Below are 17247 nucleotides of genomic sequence, written 5' to 3' on the forward strand. Positions count from 1 at the left end.
TGATTAATTTCATTGAGTGTCCTCTACCCACCTCATTCCCATGCTTGCCAATATTCCCCCACACCAGTACAAAGGCCGAGATTAGAAATGGGAAAAGTCGGCTAATAAATTGCTTTAGTAGAGCAAATGGCATTTACAATCAAACTTCAGGTAAAACAGGTATTTGAAATACACCTTTCCAGTGACCTTGAACTTTTCTATTACCAGTAATCACAAAAGAAGAGGTCTTAATGGTGGCAGCAAATCCGGTTAATGTTCCTGGGTCCAGCCAAATTTTATACAGGAATTTAGATAAAGTTTTCAACCAGCCTTGGGGCCTGAACAATGCCAATTCTGTGATGTTAGGTAAAGGGATGTCAATCATTTCCCAGCTACACACACACACACACACACACACACACACACACACACACACACACACACTCTCTCTCTCTCTCTCTCTCTCTCTCTCTCTCTCTCTAAAACACAAAAGGCTGATGACATCTGCATGCTGTGTGACCTTGGGCACGTCACTTAACTGCTCAGTGCCTCCGTTTCATCATCTGTAAAGATGGGAATAAAATACCCGTTCTCCCTCTCTCAGACTATGAGCCCCACGTGGGACAAAGACTGTGTCTGACCTGATTATCTGGGATCTACTCCAGTGCTTAGAACAGTGTTTGACACATACTAAGGTTGCTTAACCAACACCTCAATTATCGTTTTTTTTTTATTATTGGTAAGTATTCTTTTCAGGTTTCAAAAGCAAGCCCCTTCCGTAAACAGCCGTGGCTTTTTATTAAGATTGAATTTCTCCTGTATAGTTATGGTTTTTAAAAAGTATTTAATGTGTATAGTAATTAAGGGAGAATTCCATGTAGCTGGTACTCCATCTCAGAATCCCTGAAATTTCAGGTCAGTGCCATTTTGGACAGAATGTAGTTAGGCTGTGACTGAGGAACCACCTACCGCTCTTTGCTTTTTAAAATGTATAAGTCAAATTTTGAATATGGTTCACTGGATCACCTTCAAGATATGCCCTGGGTTGGTGGGGGGGGCGGGGATGAGAATACTGTACTTGATTTTCACACTCAGGAACTGAGGCGAAGAGATGTCCAGTAACATGACCAAGGTTCCCTGGGGGATCCAGGGGTAAATCTGGGAGTCTGGGTGCCATATCCCTTAAATCCCAGTGTCCCTGAGTAACAAAGCCAGAGATTATGCCACCCTAGGGCTTAGAAGAATCCTACCTGTCAAAAGCAGGGGCATTTGCCTCCAGACCTCTGCTGAGTTTCAAATGATGTGAGCCAACCTGAAAGAGAAACAAGAAGAGGAAGGTTACAGATGGCATTTTCAGGGCATCCATCAATAAGGAGACATCGTACAGCCACCACACAAATGCTGTGTACGAATTTGCATGCAACGTAATATCCTCTGCAGCACTGGCCTTCTTGGAAGGGGCACAAATTCAGCAACATTTCTAGAGTACGTGGACATGAGGAGGACACCCCTGGCACAGGCAATGAGGCCCTGGGGGAACTCTACAGCAAGGGCCAGGGCAAGGAAAAACACTTAACAAATATACACTAATGCCACCACCAGCCCCACTCCCTGCCTGGCCCGCCCCCCCAGACCCACACAGGGATAATTTTTAAAAAATAAAATCAAAGGCTTTGCTATAAAGATTTAGGAACTACATTGACTACCATTATCAGGAAATCTTCTCCCACCAGCAGCCAACAGAAAGTCAGCCTAAAAAACCTTCAAGGCAAAACTCTGCCCATGGATACAATCCCTGATAGTGGTTTGAAAGTGTGGTCAGAAACCTCCAGTGGTTGCCCACCCAATCTAGACTGTATACTCGTGATGGGCAGGGAACATGTCTGCTAATTCTGTTGTACTCACCCAAGCGCTTACTACAGTGCTCTGCACATAGTAAGCGCACAATAAAAATGATTGATCTCGGCATCAAACAAAAACCCCTCACCATCGAATTTAAAGCACTCCAACACCTCGCCCCCTATCTTTTCCTCACTGATTTGCTACTACATCCCAGCACACTCACGTCATTCCTCTAACGCCAACCTACTTACTGTTCCTCAATCTTGTGTATCTCGCTACCAATCCCTCACCCACATCCTCCCTCTGGCTGGAAGTCTTTCCCCCTTCACATCTGCAGACCACCTCTCTCCACACCTTCAAAGTCTTATTAAAATCACATCTCCTCCAAGAGGCCTTCCCCGACTAAGCCCTCATTTCCTCTACTCCCTCTGCCTTCTGCATCACACTTGCCCATGGACTTGCACCCTCTATTCACCCCATCCTCAGCCTCACTGCACTTATGTACAGATCCATAATTTTTTTATTCATATTAATGTCTGTCTCCCCCTCTAGACTATAATCTCCCTGTGGGCAGGGAATGTTTCTACCGACTCTTGTTATATTGTACTCTCCCAAGCACTTAGTACAATGCTCTGCACACAGTAAGTGCTCAATATATATCATTGATTGATTGGTCAATATCAATTTGAAACACATGCTCACCTACCTTGCCATGCCAGACACAAAACTATTTAAAGGAATATGTCATATTTCAGGGACAATTACTGCTTTCCAGGAATATAAACTGCTTGTCATGTATAAGTGCCTCATGGGAAGGAATGGTGTCTACAAACACTGAGTGGCTAAGTTCAGTGCTCTGCCCTCAGTAAGCACTCAGTAAATACCATTGATTGATATATAATATGACTAAGTGTCTATAAATGGCCAATTGCCACCTGTTTCATTTTACTCATTTACTGGAAACCTGAAAAGGCAAACCACGCAATGACACATGCCTGCTTCATTTACTATAAAACACTATATTGTAAAACTGCTGAGGGGAACAGGAAAATCCCCCCCAGTTTCCTGCCCACACTGGACTGACCTTACCACAAACTCCACTGACAGATCCCAAAATCCTCTGGACAATTTTAGGACATTTTGGAGTTTAGAAATGATGAGGTAGAAATGATCTACCTAATGGAAAGAGGATAGGCCAAGGTGTCAGGGGCCCTGGGTTCTAATCCAGACTGCCATTTGTATGCTCTGTGACTTTGGGTGTGTCACAACTTCACTATGTCTCAGTTTCCTTATCTGTACAGTGGGGATTCAACAGCTCTTCTCCCTTAGACTATGAGCCCCATGAGGGACAGGGACTGTGCCTGACCTAATGATCTTTTATCTACAAGATATATAGATATACAAGATATATATAGTACATCTACTATACTGTATATAGTACAGTGCTTAGCACTTTATGCTTAACAATTATTACTGTCATATGCACAAATATGAGACATAAAACTACCCATACCCTCTTCTACAAATCATCTCCTTCTTCACACTAATCTACTTTACTCTTCAAGATTTCAGACCTTGGGCCTGAAATGGATAATATATGAAATATAACCCTAGCCAGATTTGAATATTTAATTCCAAGTATGGGCAATTTTCTGGAAGAGAGTGCTGCCATTTTATAAACCAAAGCTACATCATTTCACCTGTCACATCTTTAGCTTAGTTAACTCACTGGTGAACTAACTCAATACCCCTTGCTACTCAGTGCTTTCCTCAGGATATTCTAAAGTGTTACTATCCCAGAGTTCAGCTGTGCATCAGGCCTAAAGAAAGTCATTCTGTCCCATTCAAGATGGAGGTTTCAACACAATGCCCATTCTGGGTACATCCTGGGTGGAATGGTATAGATCTGGACTCCTGGGTTGAGAGTGAGAGGGAACAGGAATGACAATAAATTTATGATGGAAATTGTGACCTGGACTTCACTAGGCTGCCTCAAAGTCAACAATACTTCACTGCCTAAATGGCAGGTAGTGGTGTTGCAGGCAGGAAATGTGTCTACCAATTCTGTTATGTTGTTCTATTATCCTCTCCCAAGCGCTTAGTACAGTGCTCTGCACCCAGTAAACACTCAATAAATACAACTGATTAACCTTCAGAGAATGATTCCATGACGTCTACAAAGAGCTGCACAAACCAGAACAAAGATGGTTTGTAGCTAGTTAAGAGTAAAAATGCCCTGTAACTCTGCTCACCAAACTGAATTCAGAATTAGTGACACTGCTCTCCAGCTTCCACGGTGAATTAAGTCACCAAATACCCCTGGATACTGCCGGTGGGTATAATGTGCTAATGAATGTTTAATAAAGGTACTGTTCCTAATGCTGTGTGCCGTTATCCCGCACAGTGAAGAGTTGAGCCCAAACAACCATTTGGGGAAAGAAGGGCTTAGATTCTAGCCTTAAACAGGAATGCATGGACCAGAAAACTGGGATTGCTTTATTGTGCTGAATAAAGTGGGATCAAGAAAAATTAGAGCACAGGAAAAAACAGACACTTTCAGGTTAGAAACCTTAGGAAAAGGCTTTAAAGGGTCTGCTTTCAAAATGGAAAATGTTCCTCTTCAGGCACTTTAAAGAACAATTTATGTTTCCTATGAAAAAACACATCTTGTACAGTACAGTACAGTGCTCTGCACATAGTAAGCGCTCAATAAATACGATTGATTGATTGATTGATTGATTGATTGATCTTGTCCCTTCAAATGAGTAACGTTCTAGGGAAGGTGACAGTGGGGACATGCTAATCTCCCTGCCAGGAGGGTCCCAAAAGGAAAAACGTCACCTGACATTTAGGCAGGGAAGTATTGTCAGCTTTGACATAGACTAGTGAAGTCCAGGTCACAATTTCCATAAGAAATTTATCTTCATTCCGCTACCTTCTCACTCCCATCTCATCCAAGATGGAGGCTTGAACACGACGCCTAAGAAACTGCAGGAAAAAAATCAGGGCTTGAACATCAACTCTTTTCAATCTTCCAGGAGCTCTTTAAAAGGATATGCCCTATCTTTCTAAGATAATTCTCTAGAAATCACCTTTCATATTGAGTAGCATATGGCTTTCTGGTACTTTCATGAAGCGCAGTGAGATGGCTAGGATGTAAACCGAATCATTTATCCACAGAACTCAAAGCCCCACCATGGAACTCACCCAACCTCTGAGGTGCATTCTACTAGCCTCCACAAGAAAAGGTGGAAGAGCACAAGTCTAGGCAGTATTATGTTTCCTTGATGCACAAATGGCAGGGCAAGAATCGAACCCTGGACGACACAAACCCAGCCCCCTACGCTGGTCAGATCTCACAACCTGGACATTTTCAGCCACCATTGTAATGGGAGACCCAATGTATACTGACAGCAAAGAAAACTTTCCATTCGTCATACAAGTCTTCGAATGTGACCATCTGTCTAAGGGAAAGTGGCCTGCCTTATTCTCAAAGGATCCCAAATTAGGAAGTCTACCCAGGGGAACCTACTGAATAGGTTTGTGTCATTTCATCGAGAGTAAACTTGCAATCACCCTCCCATCACATTATTACATGAAGAGAATGGAGAATGTCAATGGGATTGGCTTTGTGCCCTGCTTCAGATGACAGGGTGTATTTTTAGGAAGGCTCAGTATAAATCTCACATGAGTCAATGACCAGGATCCTGCCTACCCCTAAAACCTAAGACCTATTGCACAATAGCTCAGTATCCACAAGAACTTGCTCTTTCCTTAACATAAGCTTCATCAGCCTGGACTCCAGCTATACCTAGTAAGAGCAATAACTTGCCATTTATACTCTGAATAACCCAATAACTCTAAACTCACCTCTGCCCTGGAATACCCAACTCCACTTGCCTGCATTGTGTAGAAAGCACATCAATAATCTCTGAACTGTATGTGAAGAAACAAGGCTGCATCCACAAACCCTGGGAGAAAATACATCCCTTTCTAGTCAATGTAATTAAAAGGGGATGAATGAGACGGTTTTCACCCACACCTCATAGTCCGACACATAGTTCAGCACCAAGAAAAAAACATTTTATAGTATTCCCCAGGGACATTTTTGAATAAGGTTACTTGATAACACCAGCCAAGAGGAAAACCCAAAAATACGTCACGGAGAGGGAGTGTTGAAGCCACCAAATATCACCTACCTGGAGTCCCGGCTGCTCCCAAAATAGCGGAACCGAACCTCGGATCTGGACGAACGACGAGACACCATCATCCACGTAAATGGTCTGCACCCACGGAAAGACAGAAAGGAAAAGATATTCTTCATTGAAACCGAGCGTCCCAGGGCCTCGCAACCAGACACCGTAGCCTGAGACGGGAAACCAGATGAAAGGACAGCAGGCAGCTGATCTCGGGGCAGGCCTCTCTGGTCGCAGCTAATAGCCGAGCCTCGATCCCCGGCCGACGGACAGAAGCGGACCGTGACTGGCTTTCCCTCAGGCAGACCGAGGTCTTTGTCCTCAGGAAGGGTGGTAGAATTCCCCCGGCCCCAGAGAGATGTGCTGCCCCTGCTGGGACTGTCTCCCTACTGGCTGAATTTGACCTGGGAAGTGGGCACCGTCTCTGTGAGCAGGGTTTTTCTAGTGCCGGTTAAGGAGCACAGTATCTCTCGGCTGCCTTCATATTTCATTTATTTCCAACATGCTGTTCCTCACAAGTGAATTCCAAATGGCCTGCTCATTTTCAAATAGTCCAGGAAATTTGGGCTATGGACCTCTCACTTTCAGAATGGATACACTATGGACTCTTTTTTTTTTATAATGGTATTTGTTAAGTGCTTACTATGTGGCCAGGCACTGTACCAAGAGCTAGGGTAGAGACAGGCTAATCAGGTTGGACACAGTCCATGTCCCACATGGGACTCACAGTCTTCATCCCCATTTTACATATGAGGTAACTAAGGCCTGGAGAACTGAAGTGACTTGCCCAAGGTCACCTAGCAGATGAGACAAGGAGTTGGGATTAGAACCCAGGTCTTTCTGACTCCCAGGCCCATGCTCTATTCACTAGACCACACTGCTTCTATTTCTCCCTTGGGATTTTTAGATAGGTAATTCCTCTAATCAATCAGTTAACCAATAGTATCTACTGAGAGACTACTGAGAGCTAAATGCTGAACTAGGAGAGTACAACCTGATCACCTCGTATTTACCTCAGCACTTAGTTCAGAATTTGGCACATATTAAGTACTTAACAAATACCATTATTATTAAAAAAGTGGGACATGCGTTCCTTGTCCTCAAGGAGTTTCCAATTTATTGAGAGACAGACAAAATTATTTACAGATAATGAAAACAAGAGAGTAAGGATAAAGCAGGAAATGATGCAACACATTTGGATGAAACTGCTGAACAAATAATAATCTCATGAAAACAGAAAAAATAAGCATATACATACTTAGTGCTGATGATAAGAATAAATTGTCACGAGTGCTAAGGTTGAATGTTGGGATGACAGGACATAATAATAATAATAATAATAATAATAATAACATTTGTTAAGAGCTTACTATGTGCAAAGCACTGTTCAAAGTGCTGGGAGGGATACAAGGTGAGGACATGAGGAGTGGTCAATTACTTGGAGAAGTTTCTTAGAGGAGGTGGGGTTTTATGAGGGCTTTGAAGATGGGGAGAGCTCTGGTTTGACAGATTTGGGTTTGGGAGAGAAGGGTGTTCCAGGCTGAGGGACAGCATGAGCACTGAGAGTATGGAACTGTTACAATGTGACTTTGTGAGAAATGAAGCGTGTGGGCTGCGGAGTAGTAAGTGAAGAGTGCAGACAGACAAGATGGAAAGAGTGGGTGAAAGGCACTGAGGCCAATAGTAATGGCAGTTGCGGTATTTGTTAGGCACTTACTATGTGCCCAGTAATAATAATAATAATTGTAATATTTGTTAAGCACTTACTATATGCGAGGCACTGTACTAAGCACTGGAGGGGGAATACAAGCAAATCGGGTTGGACAGTCCCTGTCCCACATCGGGCTCACAGTCTTAATCCCCATTTTACAGATGAGGTAACTGAGGCAGAGAGAAGTTAAGTGACTTGCCCATAGTCACATAGCAGACAAGTGGCAGAGCCAGGATTAGAACTACACTTATTCTTGAACAAGTACAATACAACCAGATACATTCCCTATCCCACTTGGGGTTCACAGTATAAAGAGAGAGAGAAAATGGGTATTCAATCCCCATTTTATAACTGAGCATAGATGTGCCCAAGATCACACTGCAGGCAAGTGAAGAACTGGGTTTAGAGTTCTGAACTTTTTCCACTATAAGGCCATGCTGCTTCTTGGCATGAGGCTTCTCCTTGACCGAATCACTCAACACTGCTGATGGGCAGAGGGCTCAGTGCAATAACCCCAAAAGCTGATGAATCACCGCAGTCTCCAGTCAGCCAATGGATCAATCATACTTAGAGGGCTTACTGTGTGCAGAACACTGCACTAAGCACTTGGGAGAGTACAACAGAACAATTTAACAGATGCATTCCCTGACCCCAGTGAATTTACAATCTAGAGAGGGAGATTTCTTCCATCTTCATACTGGGATCCACCCAACAATGCATTTAATCCCAAGGATCCCCCCAGATACTCAAGAGAGTCCCAAAGAAGTCCAGCTGGCTGCATCCGGCTCACGCTCCAAGCAAATAACCCACACACCTGAAGGCCGTTTCAAATGAAAGGTGAGTCCAAAAGTTAACACTTCAAATTTAAACCAACTACATCTGAAAAAGAGCATCTTCCAGATGCAGCAGAGAGCAAGATTTCATCAGTCTCAGGGTCTGGACCTATATTTATCACCGGTGCCAGACCGTTTTTTTTTCCTGTTATTTCTTAAATGCTTACTGTGTACCAGGCACTATACATGGGGCTCACAGTCTTAACCCCCACTTTACAGATGAGGTCACTGAAGCACAGAGAAATGAAGTGACTTGCTCGAGGTCACACAGCAGACAAGTGGCGGAGCCAGGATTAGAACCCAGGTCCTTCTGACTCCCAGGCCCTTACTCTATACTCTAGGCCAAGCTCCCTTTCACAAATGTGCATCTCAGTGATCAGAGTCATCACACTAGGACTCTAGAAACTCAGTTAGATGGAACTACCAGGTACTTCTCCTTTTAAAGCACCAACATTTGGCCAAGCTTCCACCTGGAAACCAACCCTCGCATGTAGTGGAGGTAAAAGGGAGGGTGGAAAGAAAAAGCACCATCCAGAGAAACACATGGCAAAAGTCCCAATGCTATGATCAAATGTCTTCCTCTCTATCTGAGTAACTCTACCCTGACCTGGCAGGCATCTGGACTGGGGGTTTCTTCACCTCTATGCTCCTTTGTCATATGGCTTTCCATCCTGGATCATATTTAGATTTCACATGCATTAGTAATCGTACTCAGCATGTTCCAGTGGAGAGAGCAGGAGCCTGGGAGTTGGATAGACCTGTGTTCTAATCCCAGCTCTGTCACTTGTCTGCTGTGTAACCTCAGGAAAGTCACTTCATTTCTCTGTGCCTCAGTTACCTCATCTGTAAAATGGGGATTAAGATTGTGCGCCCCATGTGGGACACGGACTGGGTCCAACCAGATTAGCCTGTATTGATCCCAAGGCTTAGAACAGTACCCGGCACATAGCTAGCAAACAAATAACAGAAAAAAAAATATTCATGGAAGGGGCTGAAAAATAACCAATGGTGTCCTGGGACTATAGGAGTCATCAATAAATAGTATTTATTGAGCTCTCAGTATGTGCAGAGCACTGTACTAAGTGCTTGGCAACATGCAATACAGCAGAGAAACAGACATTCTCCCTGCCCTCAACGAGCTTATAGACTAGAGGGGAAGACTGTTTCTGGGCTATAATTCCAACATTTTACTTAACATAAGAAAAGAGAGAGAGAGAGAGAGAGAGAGACACAGAGAGAGAGAGAGAGAGAGAGAGAGAGAGAGTGGTGTGTGTGTGTGTGTGTGTGTGTGTGTGTGTGTGTGTGTGTGTGTCTTACTCCTTATCCATATTGTGTAAAATGACTAACATTCAACTGACCGATATGGAAGCAAGTTCTAACCTTAACCAAAGAGTGATGGGGAAAAAAATTATATATATAAATAAATATATACATATATGTTTCCCTACAAAGATCTCTGCTCACCTCACATATGCAGAAAATTCCCATCAACCCTCTAGAGGGGCACACAGTGGGATTCCTGAATTTCTTTTTAGATTCGATTTTTAACTGTCAAATGACCCTGGCAGTAAGAAACCAAAAAAATCCATTACTTGGATAATAAGAAGAAAAGGAGTTAACAGAAAGTTTAAGCAAACCCTCATCATTACTTTCAATGCGGAATCAACATGCTGATTCCTTCTCTTTGCTGGTCTAAGGAAATAGAACAGCTTAATTGTGGAAAGACAGGTGGTTAAAAGGGACAGATGTTGGTTGATTGACAATAATTCTTCTCAGAAGAGAAATGTTTGACTTATGGCTGGTAGGCTCGCTCTGGTGAAGTCTACGCTGGAAGAGTGAATGCAGGGCATCTCATAAAATAAGAAACGAAAATGAAGACGGAACTAGCAGGCAATTTGCTGCACTAGGAAGATGAGAGGAAGGGCAGTTACCACTCCTAACGAGCAGGAATATCAGTGGCAGTGGAGCACAAATAAATCTCTAGGAATTTTCTCCAGGCATAAGCTCACTGTGGGCATGGAATGTGACTGCCAACTCTGTTGTACTGTACTCTTCTAAGAGCTCAGAATGGTGCTCTGCCCACAGTAAGCACTCAATAAATGACTGATTGACATTCTACAATTTAGGATCCTTTCTCTTTCCAGGGTTACATTCCACAGAGGATGCATGTACTGCCCTTAAGCACCTGGGAAGATGAACTGGTGCCCCTATGTTTGAAAGAAAGATAAGGGTTTTTTCCCTTTCTGGAGCTTGAGGCTTTGTTTTACTTCCCTGCTGCATGAGTCACCACAGCAATGCAAGCCCACCAAAACATGACTCACTGCAGAGCTGGGAAGGCACAAGGGCTAACTCTGTCTAAGAGTGTTAAAGAATGCCATCTAGGCACCCCACCCCACAGCACCCACTCCTTCCTGCCCACACAAACTCACCCCATGGGAATAAAGTGCAATTGCTTATTCTCTCTACAAACACGGAATAGCATGATCAGGTCATTTTGTAGGGTCTCTGGAGGTTTAATTTATGAAGGAGAAAAATCAGTTTTCATGCACCCCAAGGACTCCTACAAAATGAGGCACGAACTGTCCTTTTTTCAGTCCCATAGGATCACCGCCCAAGGCAGTCAAACCACAGTCTCTGCTGGATTTATTATTGGGCTTCTACTTTGTGGTAACTAGAAGGCCACAGATTCTGACCCTTCAGGATATGCTACAAGTGATACTTCCTACTGCTGGCAAAAGGAGTTTCTCCCCCGCCCGCCACTCCAAGGAGTGTCTTTTCATTGCTGTGACTCTGGCCTCCGTCTGTACCAACCACCAGCTGCCCTAGAGTGGGGGCGGGTTGAGGCTTGCCTTCAGGGGCCAGTTAACTCCTTCTAGGCAGGCAAAGCACCCTCTTCCAACTAGGCCGGTTTGCGCAATGGTTTGCCCTCAGTAGACATTCCAAAAATCCCAAGGATTGACTAACTGAGGGGCATTCCTCCTGCTGACACATGCCAACATTCAGAGAGGGGGTGTCACCTCCAGAAGCCAGCATGAACCTGAACTACGGAACCCCCCTAACAGCCTACCCCAGCTCCATCAAAGCACTCCCCCAGACAGCAGTCAGCAGGACTACAGGCAAACCCTGGGGCTTTTGCTGGCCAATCATGGCTCCAGTCCTCACCGTACACTGCTGCATTTTGCCCGACAGCCTAGAAAACAACCACCAGGACCCCTCAAGCTACTCCACACAGAGGAAGAGGACTCTCTTCCTTCAGCCTGACCTTATTTATGGTCTGGTGGTAAGCCTCTCTGCTGCTTTTTTTTTAATGGTACTTGTTAAATGCTTATTATTTGCCGGCACTTTACTAAATACTGTGGTAGAAACAAGCTGACAAATACTCCGATATTAAAATGCTGTCTTTGTCCCACATGGGGCTCAGTCTTAATCCCCATGTTTTACAGATGAGGTTGTTGAGGCACAGAGAAGTTAAGCAACTTGTCCAAGGTCACAAAGCAGACAAGTGGCGGAGGCAGGATTAGAACCCAGGCCTTCACTCTTTCCACTAGGCCCCACTACATCTCTTTCCACTATACAACGCTCCTGTCCTCCCACACTTCCTTCCAGCCTGAGGTCGAGGGATTGTGGAACCACTGGTCAGGCAGGACTCTGTGCTAGCCTGACGTAGCTGATGGGGCTTCAGACACCCTGGACAAAACCCTCTTCAATTATGCCACCTTCTGTTCTTGTGGTCACTCTCATGGACAGAATCCTGGGCTGGTGGGAACCATAGCTCTAATCCAGGAACAGCATTATTGATAGTCTTATGGAGCCAGGGGTGTGTGTCTTATTACTCAGGTCTGCGGAACTAGGAAAAGCAAAGCCACCTCGGGCCTAAGTAGCCACTGCCCTGAGCCCTCTCACAAGCAGCCTCATCAAGGGTGTCATAGTCCTCTGCAAAAAGGCCTTCCGGAAATCCCCATTCATCTTACCTTCTCTCCCTCTTCCTTCCTCCTTCCCCATTTCACAAGATGGAGACAAAAGCATCTATGCAAGCACAGGAAGGAAAGGCTATTTAATTCAAAATGGGCTGTGCAGGCAACTGGACATTCTTTTAGCCCACTGGAGACCTGTGAGAGAGACAACTGAGCCAGAGTCAGGATCCTCAGGAGAGAATGCCTATTATTTTTAATGGTATTTGTTAAATGTTCACTATGTGCCAGGCACACTACTAACAACTGGGGTAGAAACAAGCTTATCAGGCTGGACACTTTCTATGTCCCACAAAGGGCTTAGTCTAAATTCTCATTTTACAGATGAGGTAACTGAGGCCCAGGGAAGTGAAGCATTTTACTCCCCTCCTCAAAAATCTCCAATGGCTACCAATCAATCTGTGCATCAGGCAGAAACTCCTCACCCTGGGCTTCAAGGCTCTCCATCACCTCGCCCACTCCTACCTCACCTCCTTTCTCTCCTTCTACAGCCCACCCCGCACCCTCCGCTCCTCTGCTGCTAATCTCCTCACCGTACCTCGTTCTCACCTGTCCCACCATCGACCCCCGGCCCACGTCATCCCCCGGGCCTGGAATGCCCTCCCTCTGCCCATCCGCCAAGCTAGCTCTCTTCTTCCCTTCAAGGGCCTACTGAGAGCTCACCTCCTCCAGGAGGCCTTCCCAGACTGAGCCCCTTCCTTCCTCTCCCCCTCGTCCCCCTCTCCATCCCCCCATCTTACCTCCTTCCCTTCCCCACAGCACCTGTATATATGTATATATGTTTGTACATATTTATTACTCTATTTATTTTACTTGTACATATCTATTCTATTTATTTTATTTTGTTAGTATGTTTGGTTTCATTCTCTGTCTCCCCCTTTTAGAATGTGAGCCCACTGTTGGGTAGGGACTGTCTCTATATCTTGCCAACTTGTACTTCCCAAGCGCTTAGTACAGTGCTCTGCACACAGTAAGCGCTCAATAAATACGACTGATTGATTGATTGATTGACTTGCCGAAGGTCATACAGCAGACAAGCGGCAGAGTCAGGATTAGAACCCAGGTCCTTCTGACCCTCAGGCCTGTGCTCTATCCATTAGGCCATGCTGCTTCCCTTGAAAAAGTTCCCCAGGAACAGGGAGGAAGGCCTGTATCCCACTGATTTGCAGGGCACAAAAGAACAAAAAAGATGAAATAAAATGGCACTGGGAGACAGGTGAGGACAGGAAACAAACTGAAAGAAGAGCAAGATAGATGGAGAGTGACTGAGGTCTGTACAAAAATCCTTTCCCCTTTCATGCTGGGGGGGAAAATACATGCCAAGCCCAATGACCAGTCTTCCTATTTACTTTTCATCTTCTCATGGACTTGTATTCTTATTTTGCCTGCAATCCCCAGTCCTTTCTTATTTCTCCTCAGTTTTCTTGTATCCTATTGTTCATGCAGTGCTCTGTTCATCTTGGTTCTTTCTTCTCACCGCTCCACATGCTCCAAAAAGCCTAGTCCTGGGCTCCGCCCACAGCACGTGCAGAGTAAATGTCCCCATTTCCATTAATCTACCTCTTTTCCCACTTGCCAGTCTGCTCCTGCTTTGACTCCTCACTGCCCCATAGGACTGTAGGCAAGGACACCCATCCCTAACCCTGAATCACCTTCAGGTAGGTGTTTCTATGGAGATTTTTTACTTCAAAGTCCTCACACCAGAACCCTCCGAGAGAGGTCAGGGGTGGGGGAAATATCCCTTTTTCATGTGCTGGGCAGCTGAAATCAGTGGTTGGGGTTAAGGGGGGACATGGCCTAGTGGAAAGAGCACACACTTTTCTCACTTCTGCCACTTATCTGCTGTGTGACCTTGGGCAAGTCACTTAATTTCTCTATGCCTCAGTTCCCTCATCTGCAAAATGGGAATTCAATACCAGTTCTCTCTCCTATTTAGACTGAGAGCCCCATATGGGACCTGATTATCTTGCATCTACCCCGGTTCTTAGTACTGTGCTTAGCATATAGTAAGTGCTTAAATATCATTATCATTATTATTATTAATGACAATAAATAATAAAGGAAAGGAACAGTTGCTGTCCTTTTTTTTAATGGTATTTGTTAAATGTTTACTATGTGCCAGGTACTGTACTAAGCGCTGGGGTAGATACAAGCTAATCAGGTTGGGCATAGTCCATGGTCCCCACATGGGGCTCACAAAGCTTAATCCCCAAATCAGAGATGAGTTAGCTGAGGCACAAATAAGTGAAATGATTTGCCCATGGTCACACAGACGACCAGTGGTGGAGCTGGGATTATAACCCAGGTCCTTCTGACTCCCAAGTCTATGCTCTAGCCACTAGGCCAGGCTGCCTCTCCTCAGCTATGGAAGGGGGAAAAAAGCCAAAACCTGCCACTTCTTGGCCCAAATACCAGTCACGTCCCAGTGGTGGTGTCCGAGTATCAGCTAAAGCTCCACATATGGCACTGTCCAGTCGCCTAACAACATTCTCGACCCTCCAGCGCTTGAAGGGCCAATATCTAGAAATTGATCCTTCCACAGAAATGGGCAGTGCACTACCCCATAGGGATTGACTATTTTAAGTGTCTGTGGGTATTTTCCTGATGCAAACTGAACATGAATTAGTTATTCGTTATGTGGTTTAGAGCGAGTGAGAGAATCATGCGGCTGAAAGACAGCGGTTAGCATATGCAATGTGGAGGTAGAAGGAAAGACGGTAAGGAAAGATCGGTTTGGGGTGGGATCAATTCCTGAGCCCTTATACAAAATTTCCCTAATACCGTTGAAGGAGAATCCTTGCATTTCCCCACAAGGCAGTTGTCATTTACATCTCAGTCCCCCTGAAAAGGTCTTATTCTACCTAGTTAAGCTCCGGAGTGGAAAAATTTGCCCCTATTTTTAGTACCTAATGTTGGTGAATTTGAGCCAACACTGCCACTGAAACTAGAGATGAAGAGATTGGGTGGAGGGCACGGGGGTGCAGGAAATACACAGGCTTGCAAATTTTTTTCTTTCTTTAAGCAAGTTGGATTTGCACCCTTTATTTACACCCCCCTCAACTCACCCCAGGTACCACAGCATTTATGTACATATCTGAAATTTATTTATTTATATTGCCTGTCTCCCCTCTAGACTGTAAGCCCGTTATGGGCAGGGAATATGTCTACACGGTCTGGTGTATTGAATGCTCCCAGTGCTTAGTACAGTGCTCTGCACACAGTAAGCACTCAAATACAATTCAGATTGATGATGTGTATATTAATGTCTGTCTCCCCTTCTAGACTGTAAGCTCATTGTGGGCAGGGAATGTGTCTGTTATATTGTTGTATTTCACTCTCTCAAGTGCTTAGTACAGTGCTCTGCACACAGTAAGTGCCCAATAAATAAGACTGACTGACTGATGTGTAGCCACACAACTGCTTTAGCCCTGGTTGTCTCCAGCCCCAACTGCCCACCCGCGGTTCATGGCCTGGAATCTGCTCAGGATCCCTGAAGCAGTAGGTGCCCAACACATGGCCATCCTAGTTGCTCCCTCTTAGAGTTAATTCATTCATTCAATCGTATTTATTGAGCGCTTACTGTGTGCACAGCACTGTACTAAGCGCTTGGGAAGTACAAATCGGCAACATATATTGTCGCTACCGAACAACAGGCTCACAGTTTAAAAAGGGGAGACAGACAACAAAACAAGTAGACAGGTGTCAATACCATCTGAATAAACAGAATTATAGCTATGTACATATTAAAAATATACAGTAATAAATATGTACAAATATACAGAAGTGCTGTGGGGAGGGGAAGTAGGGCAGAGGGAGGGAGGGGGTAATGGGAAGGGAGAGGAGACAAAAAAGGGGGGCTCAGTCTGGGAAGACCTCCTGGAGGAGGTTAGCTCTCATTAGGGTTTTGAAGGGCAGAAATGAGCTAGTTTGGCGGATGTGTGGAGGGAGGGCATTCCAGGCCAGAGGTAGGACGTGGGCCAGGGGTCGATGGCAGGACAGGCAAAAACAAGGCACAGTGAGGAGGTTAGCAGCAAAGGAGCGGAGTGTGTGGGCTGGGCTGTAGAAGAAGAGAAGGGAGGTGAGGTAGGAGGGGGTGAAGTGATGGAGAGCTTTGAAGCTGAGAGTGAGGAGTTTTTGCTTCATTCGAAGGTTGACAGGCAACCCCTGGAGATTTTTGAGGAGGGGAGTGACAAGCCCAGAGCACTTCTGTAGAAAGATGAAGCGGGGAGAGACAGGAGAATGGGAGATCAGAAGGGAGGGTGATGCAGTAATTCAGTCAGGATAGGAAGAGAGATTGAACCAGAAAGGTAGCGGTTTGGATGGAGAGGAAAGGGTGGATCTTGGCAATGTTGTGGAGGTGAGACTGGCAGGTTTTGGTAATGGATTGAATGAGAGAGCGGAGTTAAGGATGACCCCAAGGTTGTGGGCCTGTGAGATGAGAAGGATGGTAGTACCATCTACAGTGATGGGAAAGTCAGGGAGAGGACAGGGTTTGGAGGGGAACATAAGGAGATCAGTCTTAGACATGTTGAGTTTTAGGTGGCAGGAAGACATCCAGATGAAGATGTCCTGAAGGCAGGAGGAGATACGAGCCTGGAGGGAGGGAGATTGAACATGGGTGGAGATGTAGATTTGGGTGTCATCAGCATAGAGACGATAGTAGAAGTCTTGGGAGCGAATGAGTTCACCAAGGGAGTGAGTATAGATGGAGAACA

At 45.0% G+C, this 17247-nt stretch overlaps 1 protein-coding gene across 1 annotated transcript in view; it reads right to left on the reverse strand.

Annotated features, from left to right (window-relative positions):
• SYNJ2 (synaptojanin 2) overlaps positions 1–17247 on the reverse strand; it is a 151818-nt gene that overhangs the window by 72701 nt on the left and 61870 nt on the right. Inside the window, 2 exon segments of the mRNA XM_038767874.1 lie at positions 1230–1291; positions 6021–6104. Of these exon segments, the coding sequence (XP_038623802.1) occupies positions 1230–1291; positions 6021–6104 (146 nt within the window).

The sequence above is a fragment of the Tachyglossus aculeatus genome, chromosome 2, assembly GCF_015852505.1.
Source record: "Tachyglossus aculeatus isolate mTacAcu1 chromosome 2, mTacAcu1.pri, whole genome shotgun sequence".
NCBI classification, from domain to species: domain Eukaryota; kingdom Metazoa; phylum Chordata; class Mammalia; order Monotremata; family Tachyglossidae; genus Tachyglossus; species Tachyglossus aculeatus.